The sequence below is a fragment of the Scyliorhinus torazame genome, chromosome 12 (genome assembly GCF_047496885.1).
Source record: "Scyliorhinus torazame isolate Kashiwa2021f chromosome 12, sScyTor2.1, whole genome shotgun sequence".
Lineage (NCBI taxonomy): Eukaryota > Metazoa > Chordata > Chondrichthyes > Carcharhiniformes > Scyliorhinidae > Scyliorhinus > Scyliorhinus torazame.
Genome location: NC_092718.1, coordinates 80,097,492 through 80,116,131, shown reverse-complemented (window position 1 = coordinate 80,116,131; position 18,640 = coordinate 80,097,492). Strand labels below are relative to the sequence as shown.

General features: G+C 44.9%; 1 protein-coding gene across 1 annotated transcript in view; it reads right to left on the bottom strand.

The window, feature by feature from the left end:
* Positions 1-6,413: 6,413 nt before the first annotated feature.
* Positions 6,414-18,640, bottom strand: part of LOC140387062 (sialoadhesin-like) — a 185,835-nt gene continuing 173,608 nt past the window's right edge. The window contains exons 13-17 of the mRNA XM_072470073.1: positions 17,835-18,116; positions 16,965-17,246; positions 8,424-8,705; positions 7,398-7,679; positions 6,414-6,751 (exon numbers count right to left, since the gene is read on the bottom strand). Coding sequence (XP_072326174.1) covers positions 6,414-6,751; positions 7,398-7,679; positions 8,424-8,705; positions 16,965-17,246; positions 17,835-18,116 — 1,466 coding nt within the window. The remainder of the gene's footprint in view (positions 6,752-7,397; positions 7,680-8,423; positions 8,706-16,964; positions 17,247-17,834; positions 18,117-18,640) is intronic.

The window sequence follows — 18,640 nt, the reverse complement described above, 5'->3', positions numbered from 1 at the left end:
AATGAATTTTGATGGTGGATGAGGTGACAGTCAATGGACGGGTTTGGTCTCTATTTGTTTGTTTGTGTTTGTGTGTGTCAACCTGTGCCTGTTCCTTGATGTACAGTTTGTGTGTTAGTATCTATGTGGTTCCATGTGTGTTTCAGGGTGTATCTGAGTTCATGTGTCTGACTGATGTTGAAATCTGTGTACACTCACATTCCACAGTGATAGTTATGGACCCCTCCACTGTTCCATATTCATTCTCTGCCACACACTGATACTCGCCAGCGTCCCTGGGTGTAACGTGAGGAATCACCATCCACAGCTCATTGTTGGAACTTGTTCTCTTCATTGGGATATTAAGATGTCTCCACATCAGGTTAGAAGCCGGGAAGCTCTCGACAGAACAGATGATTTCTGCAGAATTCCCCTCAATTGCATTGATCAATGAAGTGTTAATCATATCAAAAGAGGTCATTGAGAGATTCCGTGGTGCATCTAAAAATAAAGAAAGATTTCATTGTGAGCAAACACAGTGCACAGCAAGACTGTATGCTTCATCTCTCTCTCTCTATCTGATGTCGAGGAGCATGTCAAGCTACATTTCCCCATTATAGGTTCAAATAGGCAATTTGGACATTCTGAATTGCAATCACCTGAGTCGCCTGATGAAGGAGCTACACTCCGAAAGCTAGTGATTGCAAATACACCTGTTGGACTTTAACCAGGTGTTGTAAGACTTCTTACTGTGCCCATCCCAATCCTACGCCGGCATCTCCACATCATGGCCCTTGAGGTGATAGTGGTGAGTTAATCACCACAAAATTCCCAGTCTGTGATCTGCTCCTGTAGGAACAGTATTGATATGATTGGTCCGGGTAGGTTTCTGATCAATAGTAACCGCCAGAGTGTTGAAGGAAGGGGGTTGAGTGATGGGAGTGCCATTGAATCTCAAAGAGCAATAGTTAGGTACTCACTTGTTGGGGATGGTCATTGTCTGGCACTTGTGTGGTACAAACGTTACTTGTCATTTTTCAGCCCAATCTGAATGTTGTTCAGGCTGTGCAGCATATGTGAGATTGTGTACACATGTCTAATTGTTTATACTAATTTGTGTGAGAGATGTTGAAGTCTGTGTACACTCACGTTCCACAGTGATGGCTATGGAACCCTCCACTGCTCCATGTTCATTCTCTGCCACACACTCATAGTCTCCAGTGTCCCTGGATGTAACGTGAGGAATCACCAACCACAGCTCATTGCTGGAACTTGTTCTGTTCATTGGGACATTAAGATGTCTCCACTTCAGGTTAGAAGCTGGGAAGCTCTCGACAGAGCAAATTATCACTGTAGAATTCCCCTCAATTACATTGATCAATGAAGTGTTAATCATATCAAGAGAAGTTATTGAGAGATTCCGTGGTCCATCTAAAATTAAAGGAAGATTTTATTGTGAGAAAACAGAGTGCACAGAAAGACTCCATACATCATTTCTCTGTATCTGATGTCTATGTGCACATCTGTATTTCTTTCCTCTTTATAATTTCCAATGTCACACTTACAATGGACACTGATTGTCGGTGTTTCTTTTTATTCTTTCATAAGCTATGCACATAGCTGTAAGGCCAGCATTCATTGCCCATCCCTAATTGCCCCTTGGCAAGCTGAGCTGTTTTCGTGACCTGCTGCAGTCCGTGTGGTGTAGGTACACCGACAGCGCTGTTCGAGAGGGAGTTCCAGGATTTTGACCCAGCGACAGTGAAAGAACAGCGATACAGATCAACGTCACAATATTGTGCCTTGGTTTGGTGGAAACTTGCAGGTGGTGGTGTTGTCCAGCATCTGTTACTATTGCCCTTCTAGATGGTATTGCCTTTGACAAGGTCCCTCATGGTAGACTAGTACAAAAGGTGAAGTCACACGGGATCAGGGGTGAACTGGCAAGGTGGATACAGAACTGGCTAGGCCATTGAAGGCAGAATGTAGCAATGGAGGGATGCTTTTCTAATTGGAGGGCTGTGACCAGTGGTGTTCCACAGGGATCAGTGCTGGGACCTTTGCTCTTTGTAGTATATATAAATGATTTGGAGGAAAATGTAACTGGTCTGATTAGTAAGTTTGCAGACGACACAAAGGTTGGTGGAATTGCGGATAGCGATGAGGACTGTCTGAGGATACAGCAGGATTTAGATTGTCTGGAGACTTGGGCGGAGAGATGGCAGATGGAGTTTAACCTGGACAAATGTGAGGTAATGCATTTTGGAAGGGCTAATGCAGGTAGGGAATATACGGTGAATGGTAGAACCCTCAAGAGTATTGAAAGTCAAAGAGATCTAGGAGTACAGGTCCACAGATCACTGAAAGGGGCTACACAGGTGGAGAAGGTAGTCAAGAAGGCATACGGCATGCTTGCCTTCATTGGCCGGGGCATTGAGTATAAGAATTGGCAAGTCATGTTGCAGCTGTATAGAACCTTAGTTAGGCCACACTTGGAGTATAGTGTTCAATTCTGGTCGCCACACTACCAGAAGGATGTGGAGGCTTTAGAGAGGGTGCAGAAGAGATTTACCAGAATGCTGCCTGGTATGGAGGGCATAAGCTATGAGGAGCGATTGAATAAACTCGGTTTGTTCTCACTGGAACGAAGGAGGTTGAGGGGCGACCTGATAGAGGTATACAAAATTATGAGGGGCATAGACAGAGTGGATAGTCAGAGGCTTTTCCCCAGGGTAGAGGGGTCAATTACTAGGGGGCATAGGTTTAAGGTGAGAGGGGCAAAGTTTAGAGTAGATGTACGAGGCAAGTTTTTTACGCAGAGGGTAGTGGGTGCCTGGAACTCACTACCGGAGGAGGTAGTGGAGGCAGGGACGATAGGGACATTTAAGGGGCATCTTGACAAATATATGAATAGGATGGGAATAGAAGGATACGGACCCAGGAAGTGTAGAAGATTGTAGTTTAGTCGGGCAGTATGGTCGGCACGGGCTTGGAGGGCCGAAGGGCCTGTTCCTGTGCTGTACATTTCTTTGTTCTTTGTTGTTCTTTGGTTGCATGTTTGATAGGTGCTGTTGAAGGAGCCTTGGTGAGTTGTTGCAGTGCATTGTGTGGATGGTACTCACTGCTGTCACCGTGTTTCGGTGGTGTAGGGAGTGAATTTTGATGGTGGATGAAGTGACAGTCAATGGAATGTGTTGGTCTCTAATTGTTTGTTTGTGTTTGTGTGTGTCGACCTGTGCATGTTCCTTGGTAACTGTATACGGTTCGTGTGTTAGTATCTATGTGCTTCCATGTGTGTTTCAGGGTATATCTGAGTTTATGTGTCTGACTGATGTTGAAATCTGTGTACACTCACATTCCACAGTGATGGTTAAGGACCCCTCCACTGCTCCATGTTCATTCTCTGCCACACACACATAGTCTCCAGTGTCCCTGGATGTAACGTGAGGAATCACCATCCACAGCTCATTGTTGGAACTTGTTCTGTTCATTGGGATATTAAGATGTCTCCACATCAGGTTAGATGCCGGGAAGCTCTCGACAGAACAGATGATTTCTGCAGAATTCCCCTCAACTGCATTGATCAATGAAGTGTTAATCATATCAAAAGAGGTCATTGAGAGATTCCGTGGTGCATCTAAAAATAAAGAAAGATTTCATTGTGAGCAATCAAAATGCACAGCAAGACTTTTGCTTAATCTCTCTCTCTCTATCTGATGTCTAGGAACATGTCAAGCTACATTTCCCTATTTTAAGTTCAAATAGGCAATTTGGACATTCTGAATTGCAATCATCTGAGTCGCCTGATGAAGGAGCTACACTCCGAAAGCTAGTGATTCCAATTCCACCTGTTGGACTTTAACCTGGTGTTGTAAGACTTCTTACGGTGCCCATCCCAGTCCTATGCCGGCATCTCCACATCATGGCCCTTGAGGTAATAGTGGTGAGTTAATAACCACACAATTCCCAGTCTGTGATCTGCTCCTGTAGGAACAGTATTGATATGATTGGTCCGGATAGATTTCTGATCAATAGTAACCGCCAGAGTGTTGAAGGAAGGGGGTTGAGTGATGGGAGTGCCATTGAATCTCAAAGAGCAATAGTTAGGTACTCACTTGTTGGGGATGGTCATTGTCTGGCACTTGTGTGGTACAAACGTTACTTGTCATTTTTCAGCCCAATCTGAATGTTGTTCAGGCTGTGCAGCATATGTGAGATTGTGTACACATGTCTAATTGTTTATACTAATTTGTGTGAGAGATGTTGAAGTCTGTGTACACTCACGTTCCACAGTGATGGCTATGGAACCCTCCACTGCTCCATGTTCATTCTCTGCCACACACTCATAGTCTCCAGTGTCCCTGGATGTAACGTGAGGAATCACCAACCACAGCTCATTGCTGGAACTTGTTCTGTTCATTGGGACATTAAGATGTCTCCACTTCAGGTTAGAAGCTGGGAAGCTCTCGACAGAGCAAATTATCACTGTAGAATTCCCCTCAATTACATTGATCAATGAAGTGTTAATCATATCAAGAGAAGTTATTGAGAGATTCCGTGGTCCATCTAAAATTAAAGGAAGATTTTATTGTGAGAAAACAGAGTGCACAGAAAGACTCCATACATCATTTCTCTGTATCTGATGTCTATGTGCACATCTGTATTTCTTTCCTCTTTATAATTTCCAATGTCACACTTACAATGGACATTGATTGTCGGTGTTTCTTTTTATTCTTTCGTAAGCTATGCACATAGCTGTAAGGCCAGCATTCATTGCCCATCCCTAATTGCCCCTTGGCAAGCTGAGCTGTTTTCGTGACCTGCTGCAGTCCGTGTGGTGTAGGTACACCGACAGCGCTGTTCGAGAGGGAGTTCCAGGATTTTGCCCCAGCGACAGTGAAAGAACAGCGATACAGATCAACGTCACAATATTGTGCCTTGGTTTGGTGGAAACTTGCAGGTGGTGGTGTTGTCCAGCATCTGTTACTATTGCCCTTCTAGATGGTATTGCCTTTGACAAGGTCCCTCATGGTAGACTAGTACAAAAGGTGAAGTCACACGGGATCAGGGGTGAACTGGCAAGGTGGATACAGAACTGGCTAGGCCATTGAAGGCAGAGGGTAGCAATGGAGGGATGCTTTTCTAATTGGAGGGCTGTGACCAGTGGTGTTCCACAGGGATCAGTGCTGGGACCTTTGCTCTTTGTAGTATATATAAATGATTTGGAGGAAAATGTAACTGGTCTGATTAGTAAGTTTGCAGACGACACAAAGGTTGGTGGAATTGCGGATAGCGATGAGGACTGTCTGAGGATACAGCAGGATTTAGATTGTCTGGAGACTTGGGCGGAGAGATGGCAGATGGAGTTTAACCTGGACAAATGTGAGGTAATGCATTTTGGAAGGGCTAATGCAGGTAGGGAATATACGGTGAATGGTAGAACCCTCAAGAGTATTGAAAGTCAAAGAGATCTAGGAGTACAGGTCCACAGATCACTGAAAGGGGCTACACAGGTGGAGAAGGTAGTCAAGAAGGCATACGGCATGCTTGCCTTCATTGGCCGGGGCATTGAGTATAAGAATTGGCAAGTCATGTTGCAGCTGTATAGAACCTTAGTTAGGCCACACTTGGAGTATAGTGTTCAATTCTGGTCGCCACACTACCAGAAGGATGTGGAGGCTTTAGAGAGGGTGCAGAAGAGATTTACCAGAATGCTGCCTGGTATGGAGGGCATAAGCTATGAGGAGCGATTGAATAAACTCGGTTTGTTCTCACTGGAACGAAGGAGGTTGAGGGGCGACCTGATAGAGGTATACAAAATTATGAGGGGCATAGACAGAGTGGATAGTCAGAGGCTTTTCCCCAGGGTAGAGGGGTCAATTACTAGGGGGCATAGGTTTAAGGTGAGAGGGGCAAAGTTTAGAGTAGATGTACGAGGCAAGTTTTTTACGCAGAGGGTAGTGGGTGCCTGGAACTCACTACCGGAGGAGGTAGTGGAGGCAGGGACGATAGGGACATTTAAGGGGCATCTTGACAAATATATGAATAGGATGGGAATAGAAGGATACGGACCCAGGAAGTGTAGAAGATTGTAGTTTAGTCGGGCAGTATGGTCGGCACGGGCTTGGAGGGCCGAAGGGCCTGTTCCTGTGCTGTACATTTCTTTGTTCTTTGTTGTTCTTTGGTTGCATGTTTGATAGGTGCTGTTGAAGGAGCCTTGGTGAGTTGTTGCAGTGCATTGTGTGGATGGTACTCACTGCTGTCACCGTGTTTCGGTGGTGTAGGGAGTGAATTTTGATGGTGGATGAAGTGACAGTCAATGGAATGTGTTGGTCTCTAATTGTTTGTTTGTGTTTGTGTGTGTCGACCTGTGCATGTTCCTTGGTAACTGTATACGGTTCGTGTGTTAGTATCTATGTGCTTCCATGTGTGTTTCAGGGTATATCTGAGTTTATGTGTCTGACTGATGTTGAAATCTGTGTACACTCACATTCCACAGTGATGGTTAAGGACCCCTCCACTACTCCATGTTCATTCTCTGCCACACACACATAGTCTCCAGTGTCCCTGGATGTAACGTGAGGAATCACCATCCACAGCTCATTGTTGGAACTTGTTCTGTTCATTGGGATATTAAGATGTCTCCACATCAGGTTAGATGCCGGGAAGCTCTCGACAGAACAGATGATTTCTGCAGAATTCCCCTCAACTGCATTGATCAATGAAGTGTTAATCATATCAAAAGAGGTCATTGAGAGATTCCGTGGTGCATCTAAAAATAAAGAAAGATTTCATTGTGAGCAATCAAAATGCACAGCAAGACTTTTGCTTAATCTCTCTCTCTCTATCTGATGTCTAGGAACATGTCAAGCTACATTTCCCTATTTTAAGTTCAAATAGGCAATTTGGACATTCTGAATTGCAATCATCTGAGTCGCCTGATGAAGGAGCTACACTCCGAAAGCTAGTGATTCCAATTCCACCTGTTGGACTTTAACCTGGTGTTGTAAGACTTCTTACTGTGCCCATCCCAGTCCTATGCCGGCATCTCCACATCATGGCCCTTGAGGTAATAGTGGTGAGTTAATAACCACACAATTCCCAGTCTGTGATCTGCTCCTGTAGGAACAGTATTGATATGATTGGTCCGGATAGATTTCTGATCAATAGTAACCGCCAGAGTGTTGAAGGAAGGGGGTTGAGTGATGGGAGCGCCATTGAATCTCAAAGAGCAATAGTTAGGTACTCACTTGTTGGGGATGGTCATTGTCTGGCACTTGTGTGGTACAAACGTCATTTGTCATTTTTCAGCCCAAGCTGAATGTTGTCAGGCCGTGCTACATGTGTGAGATTGTGTACACATGTCTAATTGTTTATACTAATTTGTGTGAGAGATATTGAAGTCTGTGTACACTCACGTTCCACAGTGATGGTTATGGACCCCTCCACTGCTCCATGTTCATTCTCTGCCACACACACATAGTCTCCAGTGTCCCTGGATGTAACGTGAGGAATCACTAACCACAGCTCATTGCTGGAACTTGTTCTGTTCATTGGGACATTAAGGTGTCTCCACGTCAGGTTAGAAGCTGGGAAGCTCTCGACGGAGCAAATTATCACTGTAGAATTCCCCTCAATTATATTGATCAATGAAGTGTTAATCATATCAAGAGAAGTCATTGAGAGATTCCGTGGTACATCTATAAATAAAGGAAGATTTTATTGTGAGAAAACAGAGCGCACAATAAGACTCCATATATCATTTCTCTGTATCTGATGTCTATGTGCACATCAGTATATCTTTCCTCTTTATAATTTCCAATGTCACATTTACAATGGACACTGATTGTCTGTGTTTCTTTTTATTCTTTCGTAAGCTATGCACATTGCTGTAAGGCCAGCATTCATTCACCATCCCTAATTGCCCCTTGGCAAGCTGAGCTGTTTTCGTGACCTGCTGCAGTCCGTGTGGTGTAGGTACACCCACAGCGCTGTTCGAGAGGGAGATCCAGGATTTTGACCCAGCGACAGTGAAAGAACAGCGATACAGATCAAAGTCACAATACTGTGCCTTGGTTTGGTGGAAACATGCAGGTGGTGGTGTTGTCCATGATCTGTTACTATTGCCTTTCTAGATGGTACTGGTTGCATGTTTGATAGGTGCTGTTGAAGGAGCCTTGGTGAGATGCTGCAGTGCATTGTGTGGATGGTACTCACTGCCGTCACTGTGCATCGGTGGTGAAGGGAATGAATTTTGATGGTGGATGAAGTGACAGTCAATGGACGGGTTTGGTCTCTATTTGTTTGTTTGCGTTTGTGTGTGTCGACCTGTGCATGTTCCTTTGTGTACTGTTCGTGTGTTAGTATCTATGTGGTTCCATGTGTGTTTCAGGGTGTATCTGAGTTCATGTGTATGACTGATGTTGAAATCTGTGTACACTCACATTCCACAGTGATAGTTATGGACCCCTCCACTGATCCATATTCATTCTCTGCCACACACTCATAGTCTCCAGTGTCCCTGGATGTAATGTGAGGAATCACCAACCACAGCTCATTGTTGGAACTTGTTCTGTTCATTGGGACATTAAGATGTCTCCACATCAGGTTAGAAGCCGGGAAGCTCTCGACAGAACAGATGATTTCTGCAGAATTCCCCTCAATTACATTGATCAATGAAGTGTTAATCATATCAAAAGAGGTCATTGAGAGATTCCGTGGTGCATCTAAAAATAAATAAAGATTTCATTGTGAGCAAACACAGTGCACAGCAAGACTGTATGCTTCATCTCTCTCTCTCTACATCTGAGTCTATCTACATCAGACCATAAGACCATAAGACATAGGAGCGGAAGTAAGGCCATTCGGCCCATTGAGTCCACTCCACCATTCAATCATGGCTGATTTCAACTCTATTTACCCGCTCTCTCTCCATAGCCCTTAATTCCTCGAGAAATCAAGAATTTATCAACTTCTGTCTTAAAGACACTCAACGTCCCGGCCTCCACCGCCCTCTGTGGCAATGAATTCCACAGACCCACCACTCTCTGGCTGAAGAAATTTCTCCTCATCTCTGTTCTAAAATGACTCCCTTTTATTCTAAGGCTGTGCCCCTGGGTCCTAGTCTCCCCTGCTAATGGAAACAACTTCCCTCCATCCACCCTATCTAAGCCATTCATTATCTTGTAAGTTTCTATTAAATCTCCCCTCAACCTCCTAAACTCCAATGAATATAATCCCAGGATCCTCAGACGTTCATCGTATGTTAGGCCTACCATTCCTGGGATCATCCGTGTGAATCTCCGCTGGACCCGCTCCAGTGCCAGTATGTCCTTCCTGAGGTGTGAGGCCCAAAATTGCTCACAGTATTCTAAATGGGGCCTAACTAATGCTTTATAAAGCTTCAGAAGTACATCCCTGCTTTTATATTCCAAGCCTCTTGAGAGGAATGACAACATTGCATTTGCTTTCTTAATTACGGACTCAACCTGCAAGTTTACCTTTAGAGAATCCTGGACTAGGACTCCCAAGTCCCTTTGCACTTCAGCATTATGAATTTTGTCACCGTTTAGAAAATAGTCCATGCCTCTATTCTTTTTTCCAAAGTGCAAGACCTCGCACTTGCCCACGTTGAATTTCATCAGCCATTTCTTGGACCACTCTCCTAAACTGTCTAAATCTTTCTGCAGCCTCCCCACCTCCTCCATACTACCTGCCCCTCCACCTATCTTTGTATCATCGGCAAACTTAGCCAGAATGCCCCCAGTCCCGTCATCTAGATCGTTAATATATAAAGAGAACAGCTGTGGCCCCAACACTGAACCCTGATGGACACCACTCGTCTCCGGTTGCCATTCCGAAACAGAACCTTTTATCCCAACTCTCTGCCTTCTGCCTGACAGCCAGTCATCAATCCATGTTAGTACCTTGCCTCGAATACCATGGGCCCTTATTTTACTCAGCAGTCTCCCGTGAGGCATCTTATCAAAGGCCTTTTGGAAGTCAAGATAGATAACATCCATTGGCTCTCCTTGGTCTAACCTATTTGTTATCTCTTCAAAGAACTCTAACAGGTTTGTCAGGCACGGCCTCCCCTTACTAAATCCATGCTGACTTGTCCTAATCCGACCCTGCACTTCCAAGAATTTAGAAATCTCATCCTTAACAATGGATTCTAGAATCTTGCCAACAACCGAGGTTAGGCTAATTGGCCTATAATTTTCCATCTTTTTCTTTGTTCCCTTCTTGAACAGGGGGGGAACAACAGCGATTTTCCAATCCTCTGGGACTTTCCCTGACTCCAGTGACTTTTGAAAGATCATAACTAACGCCTCCACTATTTCTTCAGCTATCTCCTTGAGAACTCTAGGATGTAGCCCATCTGGGCCCGGAGATTTATCAATTTTTTGACCTCTTAGTTTCTCTAGCACTTTCTCCTTTGTGATGGCTACCATATTCAACTCTGCCCCCTGACTCTCCGGAATTGTTGGGATATTACTCATGTCTTCTACTGTGAAGACTGACGCAAAGTACTTATTTAGTTCCTCAGCTATTTCCTTGTCTCCCATCACAAAATTACCAGCGTCATTTTGGAGCGGCCCAATGTCAACTTTTGCCTCCCGTTTGTTTTTAATGTATTTAAATAAACTTTTACTATCATTCCTAATGTTACTGGCTAGCCTACCTTCATATTTGATCCTCTCTTTCCTTATTTCTCTCTTTGTTATCCTCTGTTTGTTTTTGTAGCCTTCCCAATCTTCTGACTTCCCACTACTCTTTGCCACATTATAGGCTTTCTCTTTTGCTTTGATGCATTTCCTAACTTCCTTTGTCAGCCATGGCTGCCTAATCCCCCCTCTGATAACCTTTCTTTTCTTTGGGATGAACCTCTGAACTGTGTCCTCAATTACTCCCAGAAACTCCTGCCATTGCTGTTCTACTGTCTTTCCCACTAGGCTCTGCTCCCAGTCGATTTTCGTCAGTTCCTCCCTCATGCCCCTGTAGTTACCTTTATTTAACTGTAACACCTTTACATCTGATTCTACCTTCTTTCTTTCAAATTGGAGATTGAATTCGACCATATTTTAATCACTGCCTCCTAAGTGCCCCCTTACTTTAAGATCTTTAATCAAGTCTGGCTCATTACATAACACTAAGTCCAGAATGGCCTGTTCCCTCGTGGGCTCCATCACAAGCTGTTCCAAAAAGCCCTCCTGTAAACATTCAATGAATTCCCTTTCCTTGGGTCCACTGGCAGCATTATTTACCCAGTCCACCTGCATATTGAAGTCCCCCATGATCACTGTGACCTTGTCTTTCTGACATGCACTTTCTATTTCGTGGTGCATTTTGTGCCCACGGTCCTGACCACTGTTATGTGGCCTGTACATAACTGCCATTATGCTTTTTTTGCCTTTGTGGTTCCTCAACTCTACCCACACAGAATCCACATCATCTGACCCTATGTCATTTAGTGCTATTGATTTAATTTCATTCCTAATTAACAAGGCAACCCCGCCCCCTCTGCCCACCTCTCTGTCTTTTCGATAGGTTGTGAATCCCTGGATGTTTAAATGCCAGTCCTGAACCCCCTGCAACCATGTCTCTGTGATGCCTACCACGTCATACCTGCCAGTCACAATCTGGGCCACAAGCTCATCTACATTGTTCCGTACACTGCGCGCATTTAAATATAGCACCTTTAATTCTCTATTGACCGTCCCTTTTTGTTTTCTTAGTGTGGTGGACCTTGGTTTACTGAGCCTTTCCATACACTGTGTCATATTTTGTGGGATGGGGACAATCGTAACCACTCTTGAGTTTTGTCTGTTCGTGTTTTTTTGTATTCCTAAGCAGCTACGCTCCCCACTGATTACTTCACCTCTTGGTTCCCTGACTTTCCCTTCCTCCCCAATCTTTAATTTAAAGTCCTATTGACCACCCTATTTACTCTTTTCGCCAGAACACTGGTCCCAGCTCGGTTCAGGTGGAGACCATCCCAACGGTATAGGTCCCCCCCTGTCCCAAAACTGATGCCAGTGTCCCATGAAAAGGAACCCCTCATTCCCACACCACTCTTTCAGCCACGTGTTAACTTCCCTTATTCTTGCCTCCCTATGCCAATTTGAACGTGGCTCGGGCAGTAATCCGGAGATTATGACCCTTGAGGACCTGTTTTTTAATTTGAATCCTAGCTCTTTATAATCTCTAAACAGGTCCTCTTTCCTAGACTTGCCTATGTTGTTGGTACCGACATGGACCACAACAACTGGATCCTCCCCCTCCCTCTCCAGTATCCTTTCAAGCCGGTCAGAGATGTCCCGCACCCTAGCACCGGGCAGGCAACATACCATGCGGGACTCTTTATCCTGCTCACAAAGGATACTATCTATCCCCCTGATAATAGAATCCCCTACAACTACAACTTGCCTATTTACTCCCTCCCCTTGAATGGCCTGCTGAACCATGGTGCCTTGGTCAGCTGACTCATCCTTCCTGCAGCCCTGTTCGCCATCCACACAGGGAGCAAGTGCCTCATACCTGTTGGACAGAGTCAAGGGCTGAGGCTCCTGAGTTCCTGACTGCTGGTTCCCTTTACCTGCCTGACTTGCAGTCACACCCTGCTGTCCCTGGCCACTGGCAGGATTTAAACTACTTACTCTGACAGATGTGACTGCCTCCTGAAACACAGTGTCCAGGTAAGTCTCCCCCTCCCGGATGTGCCTCAGTGTTTGAAGCTCAGACTCCAGCTCATCAACTCTGAGCCGGAGCTCTTCGAGCAGCCAACACTTACTGTAGATGTGGTCGCTGCAGCTCGCAATGGGATCTGCCAGCTCCCACATCAAGCAGCTCAAGCACATCACCTGACCAGCCATCACTAATTAATTAATTAGTTTAATTTAAGTTTATGGTGGGGGCAGCTTCAGCCAATCAGACACTAATCTACACTAATCTACACTGCACTTTTAACTGAAAAACAGCACAATTAGATTAACCACTTACCTTTCCTGGTTACCTCACTGCACCAAACTACCAAATTCTCACTGTCTGTATCTCTCTCACTCAGGCTGTGTCTCCTTGACCTGCGCAATGCTAATAATATAATATAATAATGCTAATAATAATAATATAATATGGCACTTACCTCACACCAATGGATCTTCTTATTAGGTTAGAGGAGGAGTGTTGGTGGGAGACACTACACGTGTAGTGTCTCGGGTTACCTCTCCACCAGAATTTATTGGTTGGGGGGGGGGGGGCCCTTCCCAGAAGTCCGCTGGTCAAACTTCCGGTTCCCGCCTTATATTAAAAAAAAAAGAAAAGAAGAACAGAAACGGAACCAGGTAAGTGTTTTTAAAGTAAAAACTTACCTCCCAGAAAGCCCTTGCGCACCGCTCCCGCCGAAGTCCAAAGGCCTGCTCCTGTAAAGGTAAGTGTTTTTAAAGTAAAAACTTACCTCCCAGAAAGCCCTTGCGCACCGCTCCCGCCGAAATCCAAAGGGCCGAAATCCATGTCAAGCTACATTACCCCATTATAAGTTCAAATAGAATTATTTACAATGGACACTGCCCCATGTATTTGTTTCTACTCATTGAAAGGATGTGAGTGTCCCTGCATAGGACACCATTTATTACCCATCCATAATTGCCCTTGAGTGATGAGTTAACCACCTCAGAATTCCCAGTTTCTGACCTGCTCATTCGGACTCAGTATTGATAGGGCTGGTACAGGTAGATACTGATCAATAATCACCCCCAGGATGTTGATTGTGGGGGATTTAGTGATGGGAGTGACATTGAATATCAAGATGGTTAGTTTCTCTTTAGTTGGGGATTCTCATGACGACCAACCGGAAGCTTGGGGTCATGCTTGTGGACTAAATGGAGGTATTCTGCCAAATATTCATCCCGTCTTCATTGGTCTCCCCAATGTAGAGGAGACCACATTGAGAGAGGTATACTAATGTCTGGAAGAAGTCCAAATAAATCGATGATTCACTTGGAAGGATTGATTGTGGATACAGGGTGAGTTGGCATGAAGGGCATTAGAGGAAAGGGTGGTGAACATGAGTTGGCATCATGTTTGTGCAGCATCTATTAAGGGCCATGGGGTGCTTGGTTATGACATGAGTTGGCAGTAAGTTGGCATAGGAACTATAGGGGCTATGGACGTGGATGGCAGTATAAATTTGCATAAGTTGATAGGTTGCTAGAGATTCACTCTGTCCCAGACCTACACACTCTCCCCACCTGCCATCACCCCTTCCTAACGCCCCAAACAATGAACCTGCCATCTGGGGCACTTTTCCCAGCTGTGCACGCCTGCCTTGGGAGCATTAATTCAGTCCTGTATAACAAAGTAGGCCTCAAACTCAGACCTGGAAAGGGCAGATGTTTAATTCACAGATGGGGTAGTGGACGCAAAAACCTTAAAGTCATTACAAACTAGAATCAGAGAATCCCTACAGTGTAGAAGGAGGCCATTTGGCCCATCGAGTCTGCGCCGGCGTTTGGAAAGAGCACCCTTCTTAAGCCCACGCCTCCAATCTGGAGGCAGCAGTGCTAACCACTGTGCCACTATGCCACCTACACTGCAACTAACATACTGCAATTAGCAGAGACCTGCAAATATTTGTGGTCTAATTCGTATCTATATTGCAACAGAATCTCTTTAAATACCAGCCTTCTATTTATTCTTTCACCAAAGACTTTAACAGAATCAAAAGCTATATAAAACTGTCCATGTGTAAAAACAGGCCTAAGATTATAAATGCAAATTTTGACAGGAGTCTGGCCATGTGACATGTTTATCGTCATAGAGAATGAAAGTCTAATTGGGAACTATTTTCTCAAGATGAATAGGTAGGATTATACTAAGAGACTCGCTATTATTCAAGATGTAAACACTTCATTTCTTTGAAATCGGCTTGTTATAATTGCAGCGTCTCTTATTGAAGAAAACAGCTTGTTCCATGACAACACCCTGGTTTAGGATATTCAAGTCAGCACTTAACTGCTGTTTCCTTGAATCTAAGTTTGTGAGACGGCATGCCCATAAGGGGGTGCGTTTCCACATCAAGTGTGGCTGACCAGGAGTCTCTCCCACTCTTACTGCCAGCCATTGGCATGTTGGAAAGATTGACACTCAACCTGTTTGGCCACATTATGAACCCACCTTTCTTGGCCATCAGGTTTTGGGGTGGGAATCGAACCTTGAATTTCTGACTCAGAGGCAGAGACGCTACCCACTGTGCCACAAGACCCCTGAACAATTTTAATGTACATCTATCGAACCATACACACACAGGGCAGCACGGTAGCATGGTGGTTAGCACAATTGCTTCACAGCTCCAGGGTCCCAGGTTCGATTCCCAGCTTGGGTCACTGGCTGTGCGGCGTCTGCGCGTTCTCCCCGTGTGTGCCTGGGTTTCCTCCAGGTGTTCCGGTTTCCTCCCACAGTCCAAAGATGTGCAGATTCGGTGGATTGGCCATGCTAAATTGCCCTTAGGGTCCAAAATTGCCCTTCGTGTTGGGTGGGGTTGTTGGGTATGGGGATAGGGTGGAGGAGTGGGCTTGGGTAGGGTGCTCTTTCAAAGAGCCGGTGCAGACTCGATGGGCCGAATGGCCTCCTGCTGCACTGTAAATTCTATGAAATGCTATGATTAATGTTAACAGGAAAGAATAGCTTTTGAGCCGTAAGTTGCGTCAGATAATTTCCCCTGCCTCTTTGCTACATTTTGTTTTAGAGATTTAGAGTACCCAATTCATTTTTTCCAATTAAAGGGGCAATTTAACGTGGCCAATCCACCTAACCTGCACATTTTAATGGGTTGTGGGGGCGAAACCCACGCAAACATGGGGAGAATGTGCAAACTTCACAGGGACAGTGACCCAGGGCCGGGAGCGAACCTGAGACCTCAGCAGCATGAGGCAGCAATACTAACCACTGCGCCACCATGCTGCCCTGCTTTGCTACACTTAACCCATTTCGCCATTCCACCCTCTCCTGGCCCTTGTGTGACACAAAGGTTATTAGTCACTATCAGCCCAAGCTGAGTGTTGTTCGGGTCATGCTGCATATGTGGATGGAGCTGGGCTGTCTGTCAGCTTTTTACTTTCATTTTTGAGCAGGCTGCCGGGTGTGTTTTAGTTTCTTTTTCAGTGTTGGAGCTGAAGCCAGACAGTGCAGGTGTACTGTTGATAGCTCTGCCATAAAAGACTATGCCTTCCTTGATCATGTGGTGAATTCAGAATTATAAATGTTCCCAGTAGTGAATGTAAACCTAATGTGCTTCTGTTAAAAGGTGTTTCCTTTGTCTGGATGTTGTTTGGGAAGTTATTAAGGATTACTTCGTGTTGTATTCTTTGGGGGTTGCATTTGAATTAATGGTTGCTAAGATGTTCACTGTATGTTTTAAAAAGGTTAACTTGAGTTCATAGAATAAACATTGTTTTGCTTTCAAAAATACTTTTCCATTTCTGCTGTCCCACACCTGTAGAGTGGGCCGTGTGCTCCCCATACCACAATCTATTAAAAGTTGTGGGTCAGGTGAACTCTGTGATACATTTTGGGTTCAAAGTCAGGATATTGTGGCTTGGTGGCTGTACTTGCAGGTGGTGGTGTTCCCCAGCATCTGCTGCTCTTGTCCTTCTAGATGGTAGTGGTTACATGTCTGAAAGGTGCTGTCGAAGGAGTCTTGGTGAATTGCTATGGTGCATTGTGTGGATAGTACACACTGCTGTCACAGTGCATCGGTGGTGAAGGGAATGAATGTTGATGATGGATGAGGTGACAAAGTGGACTGCGTTGGTGTCTGTTTGCGTGTGTGTGCTTGTGTGCCGGCCAGTACATGTTCTCGGCTATCTGAATTTGGTGCGTTTGTCAGTTTCTCCATGTTTCTCTGGGTGTTTGTGTATATGACAGTGCGTTTGAGAGTGTATGTGAGCGTATGTGTCTGACTGATGTTGAGGTCTGTGTACACTCACGTTCCACAGTGATGGTTATGGACCCCTCCACTGCTCCATGTTCATTCTCTGCTGCACACTCATAGTCTCCAGTGTCCCTGGATGTAACGTGAGGAATCACCAACCACAGCTCATTGCTGGAACTTGTTCTGTTCATTGGGACATTAAGATGTCTCCACGTCAGGTTAGAAGCTGGGAAGCTCTCGACAGAGCAGATTATCACTGTAGAGTTACCCTCAATTACATTGATCAATGGCGTGTTCATCATTTCAAGAGAAGTCATTGAGAGACTCCGTGGTGCGTCTAAAAAAAAATAAAGATTTCATTGTGGGAAAACACAGTACAAAGCACGACTTTATGCTTCATCTCTCTCTCACTCTATCTGATGTCCATGTACATTTCAAAGCAACTATCCCTCTTATAAGTTCAAATATCGACATTTGGAATTGGTACTACCTCTGTTCATTTGTTTTATTCATTCACAGGTTGTGAGTGTTGGTGACAAGGAGACTATTCACAGCCCATTGCTAATTGCCCTTGAGGATATGTTGTGAGTTAATCACTGCAGAATTCCCAGTCTCTGACTTGCTTCTGCAGGCACAGTGTTGAAATGACTGGTCCAGGTAGGTTTCTGATCAATGGTAACCCCCAGAGTGTTAATGGTGGAGGTTCAGCGATTGTAGTGCCATTGAATGTCAAGGGGGCAGTGGTTAGATTCGCTCTTGTTGGAGATGGTCATTGACTGGCTCTTGTGTGACACACAGGTTATTTGTCTCTTATCAGCCCAAGGTAAGTCATGTTCAGGTCTTGCTGCATATATGGGACTGTGTACACATGTCTAATTGTGCATATTTATTTGTCTGACTGATGTTGAAGTCTGTGAACACTCACGTTCCACAGTGATGGTTATGGACCCCTCCACTGCTCCATGTTCATTCTCTGCCACGCACTCATAGTCTCCAGTGTCCCTGGATGTAACATGAGGAATCACCAACCACAGCTCATTGTTGGAACTTGTTCTGTTCATTGGGACGTTAAGATGTCGCCACGTCAGGTTAGAAGCTGGGAAGCTCTCGACAGAGCAGATTATCACTGTAGAATTCCCCTCAATTATATTGATCAATGAAGCGTTAATCATATCAAGAGAAGTTATTGAGATATTCCGTGGTGCATCTAAAAATAAAGGAAGATTTTATTGCAAGAAAACACAGTGCACAGTAAAACTCGAAACATTGTTTCTCTGTATCTGACGCCTATGTGCATTTCAGGACATCGTTACTCTATAAGTTCCAATGTCGCATTTACAATGGACACTGACTGTGTGTTTCTTTTTATTCATTCACAAGATATTCATATTTCTGGTAAGGCCAGCATTCATTGCCCATCTCTAATTGCCCTTGGTAAGCTTATCTGCTTTCTTGACCCGCTGCAGTCCGTATGGGGTAGGTACACTCATAATGCTGATAGAGAGGGAGTTCCAGGATTTTGACCCAGCAATAGAGAAGGAGCAGCAATACGGTTCAAAGTCAGGATATTTGCTTTGGTGGGGAACTCAAGGTGGTGGTGTTCCCCAGCATCAGCTGCTCTTGTCCTTCCACAAGGTCGTGGTTGCATGTTTGAAAGCTGCTGTTGAAGGAAGGTGAGTTGCTGCAGTGCATTGTATGGCTGCTACACACTGCTGTCACTGTGCATCGGTG